General features: G+C 50.3%; 2 protein-coding genes across 2 annotated transcripts; both read left to right on the top strand.

Annotated features, from left to right (window-relative positions):
• The first annotated feature begins 290 nt into the window (after positions 1-290).
• LOC120700717 (cation/H(+) antiporter 15-like) lies at positions 291-3,313 on the top strand. The gene is made up of 3 exons (XM_039984954.1): positions 291-569; positions 641-1,639; positions 1,737-3,313. The coding sequence occupies exons 1-3, from the start codon at positions 291-293 to the stop codon at positions 3,060-3,062; spliced, it is 2,604 nt and encodes an 867-aa protein (XP_039840888.1). The 3' UTR covers positions 3,063-3,313.
• Positions 3,314-13,751: 10,438 nt separating this feature from the next.
• Positions 13,752-15,935, top strand: LOC120701318 (TLC domain-containing protein 4-B-like). Its single transcript, XM_039985422.1, has 8 exons — positions 13,752-14,091; positions 14,301-14,389; positions 14,637-14,775; positions 14,922-14,996; positions 15,099-15,220; positions 15,345-15,420; positions 15,557-15,616; positions 15,721-15,935. Exons 1-8 carry the CDS (start codon positions 14,011-14,013, stop codon positions 15,871-15,873), a joined length of 795 nt encoding a protein of 264 aa, XP_039841356.1. The 5' UTR covers positions 13,752-14,010; the 3' UTR covers positions 15,874-15,935.
• The last annotated feature ends 2,876 nt before the right edge of the window (positions 15,936-18,811 follow it).

Genomic DNA, 18,811 nt, shown 5'->3' with positions numbered 1-18,811 from the left:
CTGGTCTGTTGGGCTGATGCATGCCGGCCCGGCCCATTTGTATCTGTGACAGTTGTTGATTCCATCACCTCACGTGAGGTATAACCGTACCCGCGCAAAGTCCCCGGAGAACCGGCCAAAATTTAGCAGTCGAGAAACACTGCCACGCGTGGTGGCGCCCGGCTTTGACCGTTTCCACGCTCTGGCCCATTTCTGCTCAGTGCATGCTCTCCCTCCCGAACCTTTCTCCCCTCCCACAGTGCTAGGGCGCTCGCAGCTCGCCACGACGCTACGCTCGCCCATGCGCCGAGATGGCCACGGTGCTGCCAACGGCGGGGGCGGCCGGCATGCTGCCGCCGAGGAACGCCACGGCGCAGGTGACGCCACGCGGCAACATCTCGAGCGCCGCCTCGGTGGTGTGCTACTCGCCGATGATGGTCACGGCCTACGGCATCTGGCAGGGGGTGAACCCGCTCGAGTTCTCGCTCCCCCTCTTCATCCTCCAGACGGCCATCATCGTCGCCACCACCCGCCTCCTGGTGCTCCTCCTCAAGCCCATCCGCCAGCCCCGCGTCATCGCTGAGATCCTCGTGCGTAAGCCTGAGCCGATCGGTTAGGTTGATACGCCGGCTGCTGCATTGTTGATGTGGTGTGCGCGCAGGCCGGCGTGATCCTGGGCCCGTCGGTGATGGGGCAGGTGGAGGTGTGGGCGACCACGGTGTTCCCGCTGCGGAGCCTGCTGACGCTGGAGACGGTGGCGCACCTGGGCCTCCTCTACTTCCTCTTCCTGGTGGGCCTCGAGATGGACGTGAACGTCATCAAGCGGTCGGGGACCAAGGCGCTCATCATCGCCGTGGCGGGGATGGCGCTGCCCTTCTGCATCGGCACGGCCACGTCCTTCATCTTCCGGCACCAGGTGTCCAAGAACGTGCACCAGGCCTCCTTCCTGCTCTTCCTCGGCGTCGCGCTCTCCGTGACGGCGTTCCCGGTGCTGGCGCGCATCCTCGCCGAGATCAAGCTGCTCAACTCGGACCTCGGCCGCATCGCCATGTCCGCCGCCATCGTCAACGACATGTGCGCGTGGATCCTGCTCGCGCTCGCCATCGCCATCTCCGAGGTGAACAGCTCCGCCTTCTCCTCCCTGTGGGTGCTCCTCGCCGGGGTGGTCTTCGTGCTCGTCTGCTTCTACGCCGTGCGCCCGCTCATGTGGTGGCTCGTGCGCCGCGTCCCCGAGGGCGAGACCATCAGCGACGTGCACGTCACGCTCATACTCACCGGCGTCATGGTCGCCGGCGTCTGCACCGACGCCATCGGCATCCACTCGGTGTTCGGCGCCTTCGTGTACGGGCTGGTCATACCCAGCGGCCAGCTCGGCGTCGTGCTCATCGAGAAGCTCGAGGACTTCGTCACGGGGCTGCTGCTCCCGCTCTTCTTCGCCATCAGCGGCCTCCGCACCAACGTGACCCGGGTGCGCGACCCCGTCACCGTGGGGCTCCTGGTGCTCGTCTTCACCATGGCCAGCTTCGCCAAGATCATGGGCACCATCCTCATCGCCATCTCCTACACCATGACGTTCCGCGACGGCGTCGCCCTCGGCTTCCTCATGAACACCAGGGGGCTCGTCGAGATGATCGTGCTCAACATCGGAAGGGACAAGGAGGTCGGTAGTATATTGTTATGAACTGTCACTGCATGATCTGGTTGAACCAACAAATTGAATGAAATTGACCAAATAAATAAACCAACGAAACCTGCAGGTGCTGGACGACGAGTCGTTCGCCGTGATGGTGCTGGTGTCGGTGGCCATGACGGCGCTGGTGACGCCGGTGGTGACGACGGTGTACCGGCCGGCGCGGCGGCTGGTCGGGTACAAGCGGCGCAACCTGCAGCGCTCCAAGCACGACGCGGAGCTGCGCATGCTGGCGTGCGTGCACACCACCCGCAACGTGCCGTCCATCATCTCCCTGCTGGAGCTATCCAACCCCACCAAGCGCTCCCCCATCTTCATCTACGCGCTGCACCTGGTGGAGCTCACCGGGCGCGCCTCCAACATGCTCGCCGCCCACCACTCGGCCTCCAGCCAGAGCCGCAGCGCCGCGTCCAGCGACCACATCTTCAACGCCTTCGAGAGCTACGAGGAGAGCGTGGGCGGCGTCTCCATCCAGGCGCTCACGGCCGTGTCGCCGTACCAGACGATGCACGAGGACGTGTCGGTGCTGGCCGAGGACAAGCACGTGTCCCTCATCGTGCTCCCCTTCCACAAGCAGCAGACGGTGGACGGCGGCATGGAGCCCATCAACGCCTCCCTCCGGGGCTTCAACGAGAGCATCCTCGCGGCGGCGCCCTGCTCCGTGGGCATCCTGGTGGACCGCGGCCTCAGCGCCGCCGCGGCGCGCATGGCCAGCGTGCACCACGTGGCGCTGCTCTTCTTCGGCGGGCCCGACGACCGCGAGGGCCTCGCCTACGCGTGGCGGATGGTGGAGCACCCCGGCGTGTGCCTCACCATCGTGCGCTTCATCCCGCCGGACTACAAGGCCCCCGCGCCGGCGCCGCAGCACCACATGGCGCCGCCGCCCCGCGGGGCGCCCGCCGCGTCCAACGTGCACGCGCGCGCCATCACCATCGTCCCCGACGCCGCCAAGAGCGAGCGGCAGATGGACGAGGAGTACATGAGCGAGTTCCGGACGCGCAACGTCGGCAACGACGCCATCCTGTACATGGAGCAGGTGGTGGCCAACAGCGAGGAGACGCTGGCGGCCATCCGGGACCTTGACAGCGCGCACGAGCTCTACATCGTCGGCAGGCACCCCGGCGAGGAGGGGTCGCCGCTCACGTCGGCGCTGGCCGAGTGGATGGAGTCGCCGGAGCTGGGGCCCATCGGCGACCTGCTCGTCTCGTCCGAGTTCTCCAAGATGGTGTCCGTGCTGGTGATGCAGCAGTACGTCATCACCACGCCGCAGCCGGCCGTGGGGCCGGCCGTGCCCGTCACGGACGACCCCGTCCGCCAGTACGTGACCAACGCCAACCAGCGGACGGCGGTGACGGGCCGCGCCGGGTGGGGAGGCAGCGCCGCCGACTTCTGACCTGATTCGTCCGTCCGTCGATAGAAGGTTACGTTTTTAAGTAGGGGCTTTCTTTTCTTTTTCTTTTGTTTTTTTCCTTTTCCTTCTCTTTTTCTGGTTGGCGACACGTACGTTCATAGCAGCAGGGACTGGGAGTGATGGTTGTGATGTGTACAATTCTAGCTGATCGCTTCTGTCTGATTTGTAGTAGTAGTAGCTCTTTTCTGATTTATTTATCTGTCCCTAGCTCCACTAGGATGAGAGATGATGACGCGGAAATTTGCCTGACTGATGATGCTCGTGGATTAATTTCGCAAAATTGTCAGCAACAATGCACATGCCTATTTCTGACCGTTAGGTTATCTGTCATCGCCGCTGCTGGTGCTGCTTATACAGAAAAAAATGATGAAAATGGCCGGTGACTTTGCATTCTTGCCCTAAACTTTATAATTTCTTCTCCATGCGCGTGTGTGGTCCATCGTTTTGTCCACCTACAATAGCCATCGGAATGCAAAAGGACATCTAACCTACTAATTACAAGAACCTCGATAGCACCTCAGGTCTTAAATTCGACTCCCCGTGGGAGCGAATATTTTAGAATTTAACAACATTATGTTTTTCAGTGGTAGACGAGTAGACGACATGCCTGTCGACAGCGAGATACATGTTCCAAGAATCGGTGGAGCCATCGACTCCAATGAACCTCACGGTGTCAGCTGGCGGGCCACGCCAGCCCGCTAGATCCTATACTGTATATCTTTTTAATGATGTATTTATTTCCTATCTTATAGATCCTACTGTATCTTTTTTTTATGATGCATATATTGTTTCTTTCATATCTTATAATCCTCTTATCTTTATTTTGGTTTAACTCTAACCTTATCAGATGATGATGAAACACAACAACGTCGTGATCGCACGTAGGCTCACGAGATCAAGTCCTGCCAGGTTTGGCCTTTTTTTTTTTGAACGTATCTAGTGCAAACCACAGACTTCGTAAAAACCCGTGCAAATCACAATAAAAAAGACGTCTGAATTCACCAAAAAATCACACATGTAGATGATATGATGATACACAATCTTTTAAAATATCTTGTCCAAACTCGACTTCGTTTGTGAGATAAAAAAATAACAAATTTCTAACAAATCATCTGAACAACTTTTTGGCTTGAAATTTATTATTTTTATATCTCACAAACGAAGTCGAGTTTGGACAAGATATTTTACAAGATTGTTTAGTATCATATCATCTACATGTGTGATTTTTTGGTGAATTTAGACGATTTTTTTGCCGTGGTTTGCACGGATTTTCACGAAATTGTGGTTTGCACCCGATATGTCCATGGATACAAGTCCTTAACCTTATGAGCACGGAGCACCCATGGATATCAAGTCCGAGGAACTCAGAAGCCACGAAGTATAGCAGATCGATCTCTCTGCAGCCACCATTGCCGATGATGCAAGATGGACCTGCTACCTGACGACTTGATCGCCAACATTCTCCGCCGTCTCGCGCCGTGCAGCCTCGCCGCGTCCACAAGGCTTGGCGCGCCATCGTTGACACCCTTACTGCGCACGGACCTCCTCTCTCTCCTGTCTTGATGGCTTCTTCTACTGCATGCAGATCCTAGCTCCTTCTCTGCCCGTATTTCTTCTCACGCCCCTCGGCGAGGTGCCGGATCGATTAGCCTCGGTTTCCTAGACACCCACGACGACATGGATCCGCAGATAATGGGTCACTGCAATGGGCTCCTCCTCCTTTAGTAACTGTGAGTGAGTGGTTAACCGTGCCACGCGATAGTGGGCGGTCATTCCTCCTTCCCCGCACCCAAGCATGGGAACGAAAGGATTCTATGTAGACTATTGCCTGGCGTATGAACCCATAGTGTTGCCGCAGCACTATGAGGTATTTCTAATAATCCCCTTGGTTCCTGTCGCGCTTAGCCCTAGGAGAGAGTTCAAGGAGGACTCGGAATGGCCGCTGTCGTCGTGAGAGGTTGTTTGTCCAGGAAGGGGAGGCTGCTGGTGGGACATTGCTGACACGATAACCAACAGGGCAGCCATTTCAATGTCATGCTATTTATTTGCGGGGATCACTTTATGCGCATTGCTAAATGATTCTATTGTGAGGTATTCATTGAACACTTGTTTGCTTTTCTTCTTCCTAAACAAAGTTTGTCCCAGTATGATGTACTATCAATTGCTCATATGCTTTTCAACATTCTCATCTTTTGCAGAGTAAAGTTGTAAGATTAAATTCCCGGTAGAAGTAAAATTATTGACAATGGTATTTTTAGGGTGTTTTGCATTGGGGTTGGTGGGGGGGGGGGGGGGAGTGCCCCTAATTTCGAGTTTGGTTGCTTAATGAATTCTGTGGCCATATGAAAGTGTTCGTTGATTAATTTCACAGAATTGCCAGGAACAATGCACATGGCCATTCTTCCGAGGTAAGTTAGTGATGATGTGGCCGTGTGCTGTTATTTTTTAGACCAAAAATATTCATTTAGGTCTATCAAAAGCGTAACAGGGAGTTTACATATGGTCAATTCACACTGATACAGATAGGGCATCAATCATCAATATGAATATCATAACCAACCTCGCCCGTCGATCTTGTGGGGACTGTCACATGTTCGCCTCCAACATAAAGAAAGGAGATGCATAGCAAAAAACAACACGAACACCCTCCACAAGTCTACCTCACCTTATCGGCATTTAGATACTCCCGGCAACGTTCACACGCGTGTTGATTGCCCATGGTGTGCGCGTGAGCTGCCCCCTCGACCACCGGTCTGCTCAGCGAACTCGACGGCGGGAGCTCGGGACGCGTGGAGGCGTCGGTGACGCAGCCAACTCGACAGTTACTCCACCTGAACGGACCATGTGCGGAGCCGCCGCCACTGCCCGAACCTCCTGTTGAATATTGAGCCATTTTGTAACATTCTTTAATCCATAAAACGATATGACAGATACTAACATGAACATCTCAGCATAAGCATACTCAAAAGTGCTACTGAACCTAGTAATAAATATCATGACAATGACAATAGGATGGAGCAGAGGAGGTTTTGGTTTATACCCTTGGGTGGAACCAATACTGGTGCTCGCGGTATGAGATCCACCAGTTTTCGTGTCATCGGCAGCCGCCGCCGCCGCCGCCGCTCCTCTCTTCATCTGCACCATGGTAGCAACGGTTGGTGAAGTGGCCTTTGTCGGAGAAGACCTGCAGCAGAGGAGCAGTCGCGCCTGATGCGGCGCTCCCTAAAAACTTGATCGCCCACCTACCCGTGCAGGTACGCTGACAGACGGAATTCCGGAGGCCTGCTCGCCGGAGTTCCCTGTGCGCGCAGGGAGCTTTGGTAGGAGATGCAGAAGCTTAGCGCAAGCTTTAGAACTGGAGGAGGAAGGAGAGTGGAGAGTCTTCCACCAGACAGGCGCCCAGACTATTTAACCCGAGTCCTTGTCCTTCCTGTTACCTCCTGTCGGGGGATGAACCTGGACAGGGGTAGTTGGGGTGGTGGCTAGGGTTTGCCTTGGCTTTTGGCGGCTAGAGTGAGGGTTACACGCCACACTGCTAATTGTAAGTCATTCTAATTTTTTTGAAAAGCCAAAAATATGTCAAGTTTGATCATACGTATACAATAAAGTACTAACATTTATGATACTAGAGAAGTATTACTAGATTCATCATTAAATATATTGTTATAGTATATCTTTTTGGTGCTATAAATCTTTGTAATCTTTTCTGTAATTTTAATTGAATATAAAAAATAATTTGACTCTCTAAAAAAGTTAGAATGACTTCCAATTTAAAATGGAAGTATTATGTTGAATAGAAAGGAGATAAAATGTCGAATTCTTAGCCTAGTTCGAGCCAGATTAAGCCCCGTGATCGTGATTTCCTCTCCACCGCCATGTGAAGATCATTCACTTCAACACTTATATGTCTAACTAAGCCCAAATCCTAGCATATCGTCGCTGATATATTAGCCTCATATCGTCTTCAGCTGTTCCTTTTTAGGCCTAGGATATGCCGGGGGCTCCTCTTCTTTTCTTGGTAGGACTTCTTGGGAGTGTGATGCATCTGTCCCTAAAAAAAAAGGTGTGATGGATCTGAGGAAGATGTGGTGAGCAATGAGCAGTTCTTTTCTTTTTGAGAATAATGAACAACGGAGCGTAGAACTCTGTATGAAGGTGATTTTTCTAAGAAAGAAGGTGATTTTTCTACAGCAAGAACTGGGTCGCGGCCCAGAGTAGGTTGGGCTAATTGTTTTGAGAGCCAACCACCAGTTCACCACATCGGCGACGTCGCTATACATTTCTATCCAAGGATCGGGGTTTGGGTACTCGACGCCTAGGGTTTCCTAGGCGACTCGAGTTTTAGGTCGGCGGCGGGGCTTCCTCCGTCGTTTCTACACCCTTTCTCCCTCTTCCCTGATCAGATTTCTACGCAGAGATCGGATCCTCGAGTACATCTCCTATTCCACGTTTGTGTCCACGTCAAATTCTCCTGTTTGGAGCTGAGCCAAGATCTGCTAGCCGCCCCTGGTGCTCGTCGGTCTGGTTGGGATCTCCTTCCCTTTGATCAGAGGTCTTAACGTCATCCTTTTGCATCTGGTGGGGATGGAGGCCGTGGAGGGAATGCTAGAGCGAATGAAACTGGTGGAGACGGAGAGAAAGGGCATTAGGGTTGAGGCGTCTGTGATGAAGGCTGGATCGGGTGACCCGCAGGCGGTTGGCAAAGTTCTTGCTGAAAAGTTGGTGAGTGAGGAGGGTCTGAAATAAACCTTGGGCAGAATCTGGTGCCCGATCAAAGGTGTTCTTTGCAAGGATCTGGGTGAGAATCATTTTTTGTTCACTTTTCAACAACCGTCAGGGAAGAAACGTGATTTGGAGGATGGCCCGTGGATGTTCGGGAAGGATCTAGTGGTGATGGCGGATTATGATACGATGAAAACAATTGAAGAGATGGATTTCTCCTTTATCCTAATCTGGATCCGGGTTATGAAGCTCCCCCTTGGTATGATGAAGAGGGCGACGGGAATAGCAATTGGTGATGAGATCGGCAGTTTCATGGGCATGGATCTGGATGAGAATGATAATGCAATCGGTCGCTTCCTTAGAATCAAAGTGAGATTGGACATCAGGAAACCTCTTATGAGAGGTGTGACGGTGTGTGTGGGGGAAGAAGAGAAGCCTTTGTGGTGTCCTGTGGAGTATGAATTTCTGCCTGACTTTTGCTATACTTGTGGTATTATCGGTCATACTGACCGATCGTGTGGTGTGAAAATTGCAAAAGGAGAGACTCAGCAATTCTCCAAGAAGTTGATATGCATTCTTGAGAGGAGAATGGATGAGTTTTCTGGTGATCGTAACACAGGAGGGTGCTTTGTCCCGTCATGGAGGTCTGGTGGAGGGGGTCGTGGCGCTTTGGGGACGAAGAGTGGCTCGGATCGTTCCGGAAGTAATGCTCCATCTTGGAGAAAGAAGGGAGGGGCTCTGGAGGCGAGTGAAGGGGCAGGCAAAAACAGGTCTGATGAGGAGGTGACGAGTCCTTTGAAAATCCAGCTCCCCAGTGGCGTGGAGAATACTTCCAAATGTGTGCTATTTGTAGAAGAGGTTGGTGAAGGAAAGGGGAAGGAGGTGGAAGGAGAAACTACTGTGGGGGGGAGCAATGGATTTGGCGGCTTCTGAGTTGGGGGCGGGGCATGTGAACAGTGCACTACATACCATGACTGTAGATGAGATGCCTGAAGCTCCTATAGGGAGCAAAGAAACCAGACCGGGTACATACAAAAAAAGAGCCCGGTCCTTTGAGCAGAAGGGAAACGCATCTGTGCCGCTGGAGAGGAAACGGTCCTTGAACAGTGTAGATGACGAGAATACGAAAGCAAAAAAGCAGAAGGTGGCTTCGAAACCTAGTGATGCGGGACTGACGGTTCAGTCCTGCGAGAACCAATGAAGATGATTGCGTGGAATTGCCGGGGGTTGGGGAACGGCCCGGCAATTCGTAGCCTTTTGAAGTTACAGAAGGAGGAGGATCCTGACATTTTGTTCTTGTCCGAGACTAAGATGGTCTCGGGCAAGATTGAGTGGTTGCGGTGGCGTTTGGGTTTGACAAACATGGTGGTGAAGGATTGCGTTGGGAGGAGTGGTGGACTTGCAATCTTTTGGCACAATGGGGTTAAGTTTTGTTTGCGTACAACGTCTCGGCTGTACATTGACGGAGATGTGGAGGAGGCGGATGGATTCACATGGCGTCTCACGGGCTTCTATGGCGAGCCCAAATCAGACCAGAAGGAACTGTCATGGAGGGCGTTACGCACATTGAATGCTGGGCGAAGGCATCCGTGGCTTTGCTTGGGTGATTTCAATGAAATTTTGTTTAGTCACGAGAAGGAGGAGGGTGTGCCTAGACCACAAGTCAGCATGGATAGGTTCCGGATGGCATTAGAGGACTGCGCTTTGTCTGGCCTTGGTTTCTCCGGGGACATCTTTACCTGGAGAAATAATAGCCACACGGATGACCATTACATCCGCGAGGGACTGGACCGTGCAGTGGCAGATGGAGCATGGCAGGCACGTTTCCTGGATTTTTCACGTTCGAAATGGTGATCCTCGCCACTCGGACCACAGGCCGGTGGTGGTCACTATGGAGAAGGAGCTAGAACACAGGAGTCCGGCTGGGGGCTCCCCTTTCTGTTTTGAAGCTGGGTGGGTTTAAGAGGAGAATTGTGAAACAATTGTGGAGAACTCTTAGCGGCTGACAATGGAGGCGAGGGGGGGGGGGGCTAAGGTGGAGTCAGCTGTTCGAGAGGTGGCGGCGGAGCTCCGAGACTGGAGCACGAACTGTCTTGGTGATTTGGAGAAGCGTGTTAAACATGCAAAAAGGCCTTGGAGAGGTGCAGACGCAGTTCCATTAGCCGGGACAGTGTGGCAAGGGAGGAGATCCTCAAATATCGGCTGCAGAAGCTTGAGGACCAGGTGGATCTGTATTGGCGTCAGCGTGCTACTTCGCACTGGCTGAAACATGGTGATCGGAACACACGGTTCTTCCATCAGTATGCATCAGAAAGAAGGAGGAGAAATAGGATTACATGATTGGTGAAGGATGATGGGTGTGTGGTGGAGGATGCGGGAGGAATCCAAGCCATGGCGACTAACTTTTATTCTGCTTTATTTACCTCTAGTGCAGGGTCCCGATATGAGGAGATGTTGCAACATGTGCCATCTCGTGTAACTGATGCAATGAATGCTGATCTCACTAGAGATTACACTGAGGAGGAGATCAAGGCTGCCCTTGATAGTATGGGAGATCTGAAAGCTCCTGGCCCAGGTGGCATGCCTGCTTTATTCTATAAGAAATTTTGGAATATTGTGGGGAAGGATGTAGTAAAGGAAGTTACTGAAGTACTAAATGGAGGTCCTATGCCCGGCAGCTGGAATGAAACAGTGGTGGTGTTAATTCCAAAGGTTTAGAAACCTGAGCGACTAAAAGACTTGCGCCCCATCAGTCTCTGCAATGTGGTGTACAAGATTGCCTCGAAGGTATTAGCTAATCGTTTGAAACGGGTGTTGCCGGATATCATTTCTCTGAATCAGAGTGCTTTTGTCCCAGGGAGGCTTATCACTGATAATGTTTTACTTGCTTATGAATTGACTCACTATATGCAGAATAAGAGGAGGGGTGCTGATAGTTATGCGGCTCTGAAACTTGATATGAGCAAAGCGTATGATCATGTTGAATGGGAGTTCTTACGCTTGATGTTATGCAAATTGGGTTTCCAAAATGAGTGGGTGGAGAGACTGATGAATTTGGTCACAACGGTCAGGTACCGTGTCCGTGTAAATGGTGAGTTAACAGACGAGATTGTACCCCAGCGGGGTTTGCGGCAGGGAGATCAGATATCCCCCTATCTGTTCTTAATTTGTGCTGAAGCCTTTTCTTGCCTGTTGAATGCAGCGGAGCAAAGGGGTGGGATGGCTGGTGTTCGTGTTTGTCAGGAGGCGCCGAGTATAAATCATCTTTTGTTTGCGGATGATTCACTGTTACTCTTCAAAATTGAGGATAGGAGTGCAGAACATCTGCAAAATGTTCTATTTCTGTATGAAAATTGCTCGGGGCAGACTATAAGCAAGGATAAATCATCCATCATGTTCAGTAAAAACACAAGAGAGAGTGTGAAATCTGCTTTGATGGCTGACCTAGAAGTCAGTTCCGAAGCAAGGAATGATCGGTATCTCGGCTTGCCTATCAGTATGGGCAGATCAAAAGTCTTGACCTTTAATTACCTGAAGGAACGGGTCTGGAATAAAATTCAGGGGTGGAAGGAAAAGCTGCTGTCCAAGGCAGAAAAAGATGTACTTATCAAAGCTGTTGCACAAGCTATCCCGTCTTATGCAATGTCTTGCTTTGATCTCACGAAGACACTTTGCGACGACATTGGCTCCATGATTTACATATTCTGGTGGTCGCAGCAGGATAAAGAAAATAAAATGCATTGGCTTTCTTGGGAACTTATGTGCAGTAGGAAGGAGAAAGGAGGACTGGGGTACAGGGATTTGCACCTGTTCAATCTAGCAATGCTAGCTCGGCAGGGTTGGAGACTCCTCATGGATCCAACTTCGTTGTGCGCCCAAGTGCTACAGGCCAAATACTATCCTTCTGGTGATCCGCTGATGGCGATTGAAAAGCCTGGTATCTCATATAGTTGGCGTAGTATCTTGCGTGGCTTTGGGGCTTTGAAGGAAGGTTTGATTTGGAGAGTGGGTTATGGGGCTAGAATAAATATTTGGTGTGATCCTTGGCTCCCATATGGCACTACAAGAAGACCAATCACACCAAAAGGCAGATGCCTGTTAAATAAAGTCTCAGAATTGCTTGATCCCTACACAGGGAATTGGGATGAGGAGTTGGTGAGAGAAATTTTCTGGGAAGAAGATGTACAACATATTCTGAGTGTTCCAGTGAAACAAGGATACTCTGATGCTCTAGCGTGGCACTGTGATGTGAAGGGTTTATTCTCTGTAAAATCGGCATATCATGTACTTGAGGATGGGAGAGAACGGAAGAATGTTAGACAGGCTGGTTCCACAAGCTCTGAAAATTCTGATGTTAGGGGCTACTATTGGAACCGTCTCTGGAAGAATGACTGCATGCCAAAGGTGAAACAATTCCTATGGAGGCTTGCACACAACAGTCTTCCCCTGCGGATGAACATTTCTCGACGGGGCATGAAGATTGATACTCGTTGTCCTATATGTTGGCGCCAAGATGAAGATGGTGGGCACTGCTTTCTCAAGTGCAAGTGGGTAAAGATATGTTGGCAACAGCTGGGCCTGGAAGACGTGCGATTGCATTTGCTCACGCTGAGTTCAGCGAAGGAGGTCGTGGGGCATATTCTTCAGATGAACCAAACCAAGCAACAGCTGACTATCAGTCTGTTATGGGTGTGGTGGTTGAGTAGAAACAAAGCCAATGTGGGAGAACGTATGCTTTCGGTTAATTAAGTTGTGAGCCGGACTTCAGTGTCTGCGGTAGAAATTTACAAAGACTCGCAAGATCACGTTAACACCAGGGGAACAGGTGGAGGCCGCCACCAGCTGATGTCCTGAAGGATTAACTCTGATGGAGCTTTTCATATTGTAGAGAGGTCAGGGGCGTGGGGTTTTGTGGTGCGTGACAGCGACGGCTTTGGTGTTCTGGCGGGATCAGGGAGACTGAAGGCTGTCCATGATGCTTTATCTGCTGAGGGTGAGGCGTGTTTGGCTGCACTACGGGCAGCGACGGAATATAGTCGAGTCTGATTCGACTAATCTACTAACGGCTATCCAGACACCACAGTTTGATCAGGCCCCTGGTGGCGTTATTTTTAGAGAAATTCGGGAACTGCTTTCTCTGCAGTTTACTTTTGTGCTTTTCAATCGTGTATCACGTTCTTGTAATCAGCGTGCACATGAGCTTGCTCAAGCTGGTCTTGTACGGGACCCGGGTGAACCGACTGTCTGGTTTGACCCCCTCCCAAACTTTGTAAGACCTTGGTTGGACCGAGACCTCGCTGGTCTAGAGGTTCCTGAATAAAGAACGAGCAAGATTCCCTCAAAAAAAAAAACCATCGGCGACGTCGCCCGTCGCCCGCGTGCAGCCGAGATCGCACACAGGTCCTGAGGTCCGGGCGTCCGGCCATGAACGTACCCGGCGCTGGTACGCCGTACACGTGAGGGAGGGAGATTCTGCTAGTCCGCTGGACCGCGGCGACACGAACGTACGTACGATGCACGCTGGGCGCTCAAGTTGCTCCGCGGCGTGCTCATCGGTCCCCGCCTGCCGTAGTGCCGCACTCGTTTCACAGCCGTATCAGCTAGTACTAACTAGTACTTAGTAGCTCGGAGCCGGCCGGGCCGCACCACCTCTTCTGACTCTGACGGGCGATCACGACGGGTCCTCTGGTTACGCGGGGGGGGGGGGGGGGGGGGGGGGGGTGCGAATCGTGCGCGCGCGGCTGGTCAAATCGGCCACACTCCATCGCATTACCTCCTCCTTGTGGTTACCGAAAAGCGGAGACTTTTGGTTCCACGGTTCCCGTCCGGCGTGCGGCGACCGTCTCATCTCTCGCATCTCGTTCTGAAAGAAGAAGAAAAAAACACTCAGAAAAAAAAGGAAATGAAAAAAAGGAAAAGAAGAGAAGAGGCGTTGTTGCAGTCGGACCCGATCCGCGGACCGACGCGGTGGTGGAGTCGTCTTCGTCTTCGGCCCGCGCGGGCGCCCCGTTATATACGACCGCGGCCGCCGCCGCCGCACCCCGGCCGGGACGCGAGTCAAATAATTAAACTCGCTGCCAGCACCGTCACGAGCCGGGGCGCAACCAAACCCGGCCGGGAGAGCTAGCTGCAAGCTGCCGCCGCCTTCTTCTCCGACAGATCGACCACCCGCGCCGAGTTTCGCCTGCCTGCGAACGGAGGCGGCATCATGGACGACGTGGGTTTGGGGCCCGACGAGCGGATCCTGTGGCCGGCCTCGGTCCTCGCCGGGGTCGCCATGTGCGGAGCTGTAAGCCATCATCTCTCCATAGATCCTCGCCTCCTATATCTGCTAGTAATTCCAATGTCAGACTACGTACCGACCGTTAAAAAGAAATTTTCGCTTGATGACAGGTTTTCCTTTCCTGAAAAGCACAATTATTTTTAATTGCTGGTTTTACTTCAGCTTTTTTTTTGGGGGGTTGAGTAATTAACAACGTTGCCATTGTGTTCCTGCAGGTATACGACTTGACTCGCCTGGTCAGCTCCCGGTGCTTCAAGGGCTACAACGGGCTAAACGAGATGCACAAAATCGAGTGGAACAATAGGTAGTCTGAGATTCTTAGAGCCGCTACCCTTTATTTCACCAAGCACAATTTCTGCAGAGACAGAGAGATACTGTCACGAAAACAGCCATTGTATTGTCACCTCAAGGGGAAAGAAAAACAGCCATTGTATTCTATGTACAGTTCATACTCCTTGCATGCTAAATTCCTAACTAACTAACTAACTATATATATATATATATATATATATATATATATATATATACACGCATCTATCGCCGTATTTCAGGGGATTCTCTACGTTCCACGCACTGGCTGCTGCGGCGGTCTCCTTCTACCTGCTGGTCATGTCTGGCCTCTTCAGCGAGGACGCTCATAGTGCCGTCGTGATAGACAGGAAGTCATGGCTATCAGATGCCATGTTCGGGGTAAGTTTGCGCCTGAATTGCTTGCGAGCCGCGCACAACAGATGCATGCTCCGAGATGCCCCAAAACAGTTTCATGAGAAATGTGTGCTCCATGATGCTAAAGCCACTGTGTTTTTCCTTTGTTTTTTTTGGTTCTGGTATGGTAGGTTTCTCTTGGCTACTTCTTGACAGACTTGGCGATGATCCTGCGGTACTTCCCTCGCCTAGGCGGAAAGGAATACGTAAGCAAGTTTATATCACCAATTCACCAATTCGTATATTTTTTTTCTGAATTTTTTACTCATCCTGCGCCATGAATTCGTTCTGGTGGCACAATTCTTCAGCTCCTGCACCATGGGCTCTCCATGTACGCCATCTCTCTTGCCCTGCTCAGTGGCAAGGGACACGTCTATATCCTCATGGTCCTCTTCACCGAAGCGACCACTCCCTTCGTAAACCTTAGATGGTAATCTTCAGTTTTCAGACATTTTCGATATCTAGGTGCAGCTGCAAGTACACATGCTACTTTGTTCAGCCATTGTGGTTTAACAATTCGATCCGAATGTTGCCTTGTTTTTTTTTTCCTGCAGGTATCTGGATCTTGCTGGCCGGAAGGGTTCTAAGCTCTACCTGTACAATGGACTGGCTCTGTTTGTCGGATGGCTGGTATGGTCTGCAAGCTGCTTTACTGAACTTAACCTCTATCTCTTTTTTTTTCGGCAAAATTTCTGCCTATGAAGCAGCAAGCATCCATGCCTTCTCATGTGTGTGATTGCTCCTCCTCCGATTTCCGATGCTGCAGATTGCTCGGATCATACTATTCGTCTACTTCTTCACCCACATGTACCTTCACTTCGATCAGGTAACCCACTCCTCCAACTCGTCATCCTAAGCTCATGTTCTTCTTCAGTCATTTCAAAAAGGAAATGAGTCGATGTTGTGGTGGTGTTTTGTTTGTGCCCGCAGGTGAGGTCGGTGTTCCCGCTGGGGTTCTACAGCATCCTGACGGTGCCGCCGGTGCTCTCGCTGATGAACCTCCTCTGGTTCTGCAAGATCTGCAAGGGGATGGTGAAAACGCTGTGCAAAGCGAAGCAGAGTGCGAGTGTGAAAACGGATTAGGCTGTACCAACGGATCGAGGCAGGTTGCTCAGAATGTATACAGCGCTAGATTGTGTTCGTTTTTTTTTGGGGTTGGGGGGGGGGGGGGGGGGGGGGGGTCCTGCCTCCTCCTGGACAGAGGAGCATGTTATTAGTTGCTGAAATTTTAGAAAGGAAAAAGTGTATTTTTTTATCCCTTTAGTATTGTCAAAGTGTGACTTTCATTTCTTATGTTTCAATTGGTGCAAATCAATCCCTTAACTAACTAAACCGGTGTGCTAATCATTCCATCTCGGTTTAATAACAGTTTATGCTGCCACAAAGAAGAGGAAGAAAAATGACAGCACCTAGCACTCCAAGAGGACTGCAACTTCAGTGTCACACAACGTCACTTCAGGAAGTGCCACTGAACATGTTAGTTGTTACAGACCCGTCGAGTTAAAACGCTTAATTAAGCGTAACCGCAATTATCTGAACGCATCAAGCGCATTAGCTTAATTAAGTGTAACTTGACATGCTGTTTCCAACCTATAGGCCGATCGAAACACACCAGAAGTCTCGCACGAAGGCGAGCGCAGAAGGTACCAGCACGATAAAATCTTACAAAAATAGTAAATAATACTAAGACTTTTACAAAACAGCTTTAAATTTAAAATTTTCAAAAGAAAAAATAGCAGCGGAAGAGAATCTAACTTACAGAGCATTTTTACAAGAGAATAGGTAAAACAAACTAAATAAGTCGAGAACTACCGAGATGTGAAGACAATGCGCCACATCGAGCCCACCGATGTGAAACCTAGTTAGCTCCTATACCTGAAATAGGGTAAACAACAAACCCTGAGTAACTAATACTCAGCAAGACTTACCCGACCCGTGGGTATAACTTAACCCACATACCTAGACATACAAAGCTTTTGGCTGGTGGTTAATTTTTTGCAGAACAAGCACTAGAAGTAAGTCCTTATTTTTTCCAAGTTTTAGCTCCCAATTATATCAATAAATTGACTAACCATCTAGGATTTGCAAGGCTACAACAATCAAGGTGAGCCAACATTCATTAAATAATATCAGTCCTCATTGCATCTCATCTCATTCTTATTCCAATTCCTTTCTACGATGTGACCAAGAGATCAAGGCCCTCATAACCGCGAGACACGGCGAATCGATTCGATTTAACCTTACAAGGTGGACCTAACCAACACGGCACGCAAAAGCCCTGTCGAACTCCACGCACCAACCTTTTTCCTCCCTGTCTCGAACTACAGAACCGCCCCACCTGCATATAGTCAGCCGAGCCCTACGAGAGAGCACTAAAAGTAAACATATGCATCCCAATTCTCCGTTGCCACTCGACTCGCCCTAAGGGGTGGGTAGAAATTATGTACTTTCGAAGCAAAGCAGTACTCGGCTTACCGGTTTCGACTACCTCCTACTCCCGGCATGCGGCTAGTACCGTTCAATCCCCGACCAGCACAGCCGACAACGGAACGGTCCTTAATCAACACAGATGGGGCTACACCTTCCCCCATCCGATCTCCCATCCCATACCTTCCATCTTGAATATAATTATTCATACACTGTAATATAAAGACATCCTATATCTCGCGAGTGACAGAATTATCACTCGACTTCTAGCGAGCCCTATTAAGCATAGCAGTGCTAACGACCTATTCATACTAGTATAAGGCCCAGGAAAACCTAGAGGTCATGCAACTAAGGTTTTAAATAATTCCTAAACCTAATACACAATTATTAGAGACATATATAGGTGACATAATTTAAAATAGTAGGATGTGCAACGGGGCTTGCCTGAGGGTAACACTAAGTTAGTGTTAATATTAACAAGGCCTTGGGCCCTTCCGACCATTGAGCCGGGTCTTCACGAATCCCCTCTCAATCCTGCTTCACCGATCCTGAGCTTCACGATCCATCTATAGTAGACGTTCTCACCACGTATTCTATACGAATGCATATGAAATGCCAATTAATGTAAATGCATATAAATAATGCGGATATAATTTCACAAATACGAAGCAACTATCGACCGAGTATAAACGCTATGATTCTCATATAATTACGACTGTCAGCCTACTACTATCGGTCAGACCGGTATACCAAACCGGTCAGACCGGTCTGGCCGGTGTGCGACTCGAGACCAAAAATCCGGAGTATCGGGACGTATTCTCGGAGTATCCGGACTCCCAAGCCCGGAATATTCGGACATAAACTCGGAGTAGCTAAACCACTACAAACCCGGAGTATCCGGACAAATGGCCGGAGTCTCCGGACCCATACCGGTCAGACTGGTCCAAGCACCGGTCAGACCGGCTGGCCAAAAATAAACCCTAGCTAAATCATATAACAATGCTTTAGCTCTCTAATTTAATTTAACCTGATTCTTCTTAATTGTAAACTATTCTTTAATTTCCAAATAAACCAACACATGAAGAATTCACTAACACCTCAACTATGTTTTCTAGGCCGGAAACTTGTATAGTGGACTACACATGCCTAAACTAAACCACTGCCTCGATTTCATAATTTTTGGACTAATAGATTTGTCGAAACTAATTAAATGAGTCTAAACACCACTTAAACTCTACTATGGGTAAAAAGGACATTTCGTAAGAATAAATATTTTTCCCTTGTAGATACAGACGTAACCAATCTAACAAAACTAACTTTGTATTTTTATCATTTTTTCTTGATTTATTAGGCAACCTGCAAGTTTTCGCTGAAATAATAAAAAAAACCAACCACCGGAGACTCCGGGTTTTACCCCAGATTCTCTGGACACAATGTCCGGAGTTTCCGGGATCCCTAGTCCGGAGAATCCGGACGTATATCCAGAGTTTCCGGGTATACCTAAACAGTAGCCAACCTCGTGCACCCATGGTGAATGGCGGCGCGCGCGGTGCACGGAGCAGCGGAGAAAGGGCCGGGAAAGGGGTGGGGAAGG

The sequence above is a fragment of the Panicum virgatum genome, chromosome 3K (assembly GCF_016808335.1).
Source record: "Panicum virgatum strain AP13 chromosome 3K, P.virgatum_v5, whole genome shotgun sequence".
Classification (NCBI taxonomy): domain Eukaryota; kingdom Viridiplantae; phylum Streptophyta; class Magnoliopsida; order Poales; family Poaceae; genus Panicum; species Panicum virgatum.
The sequence above is the reverse complement of the archived record's forward strand: the minus strand, read 5'-3'. Positions and strand labels throughout refer to the sequence as shown.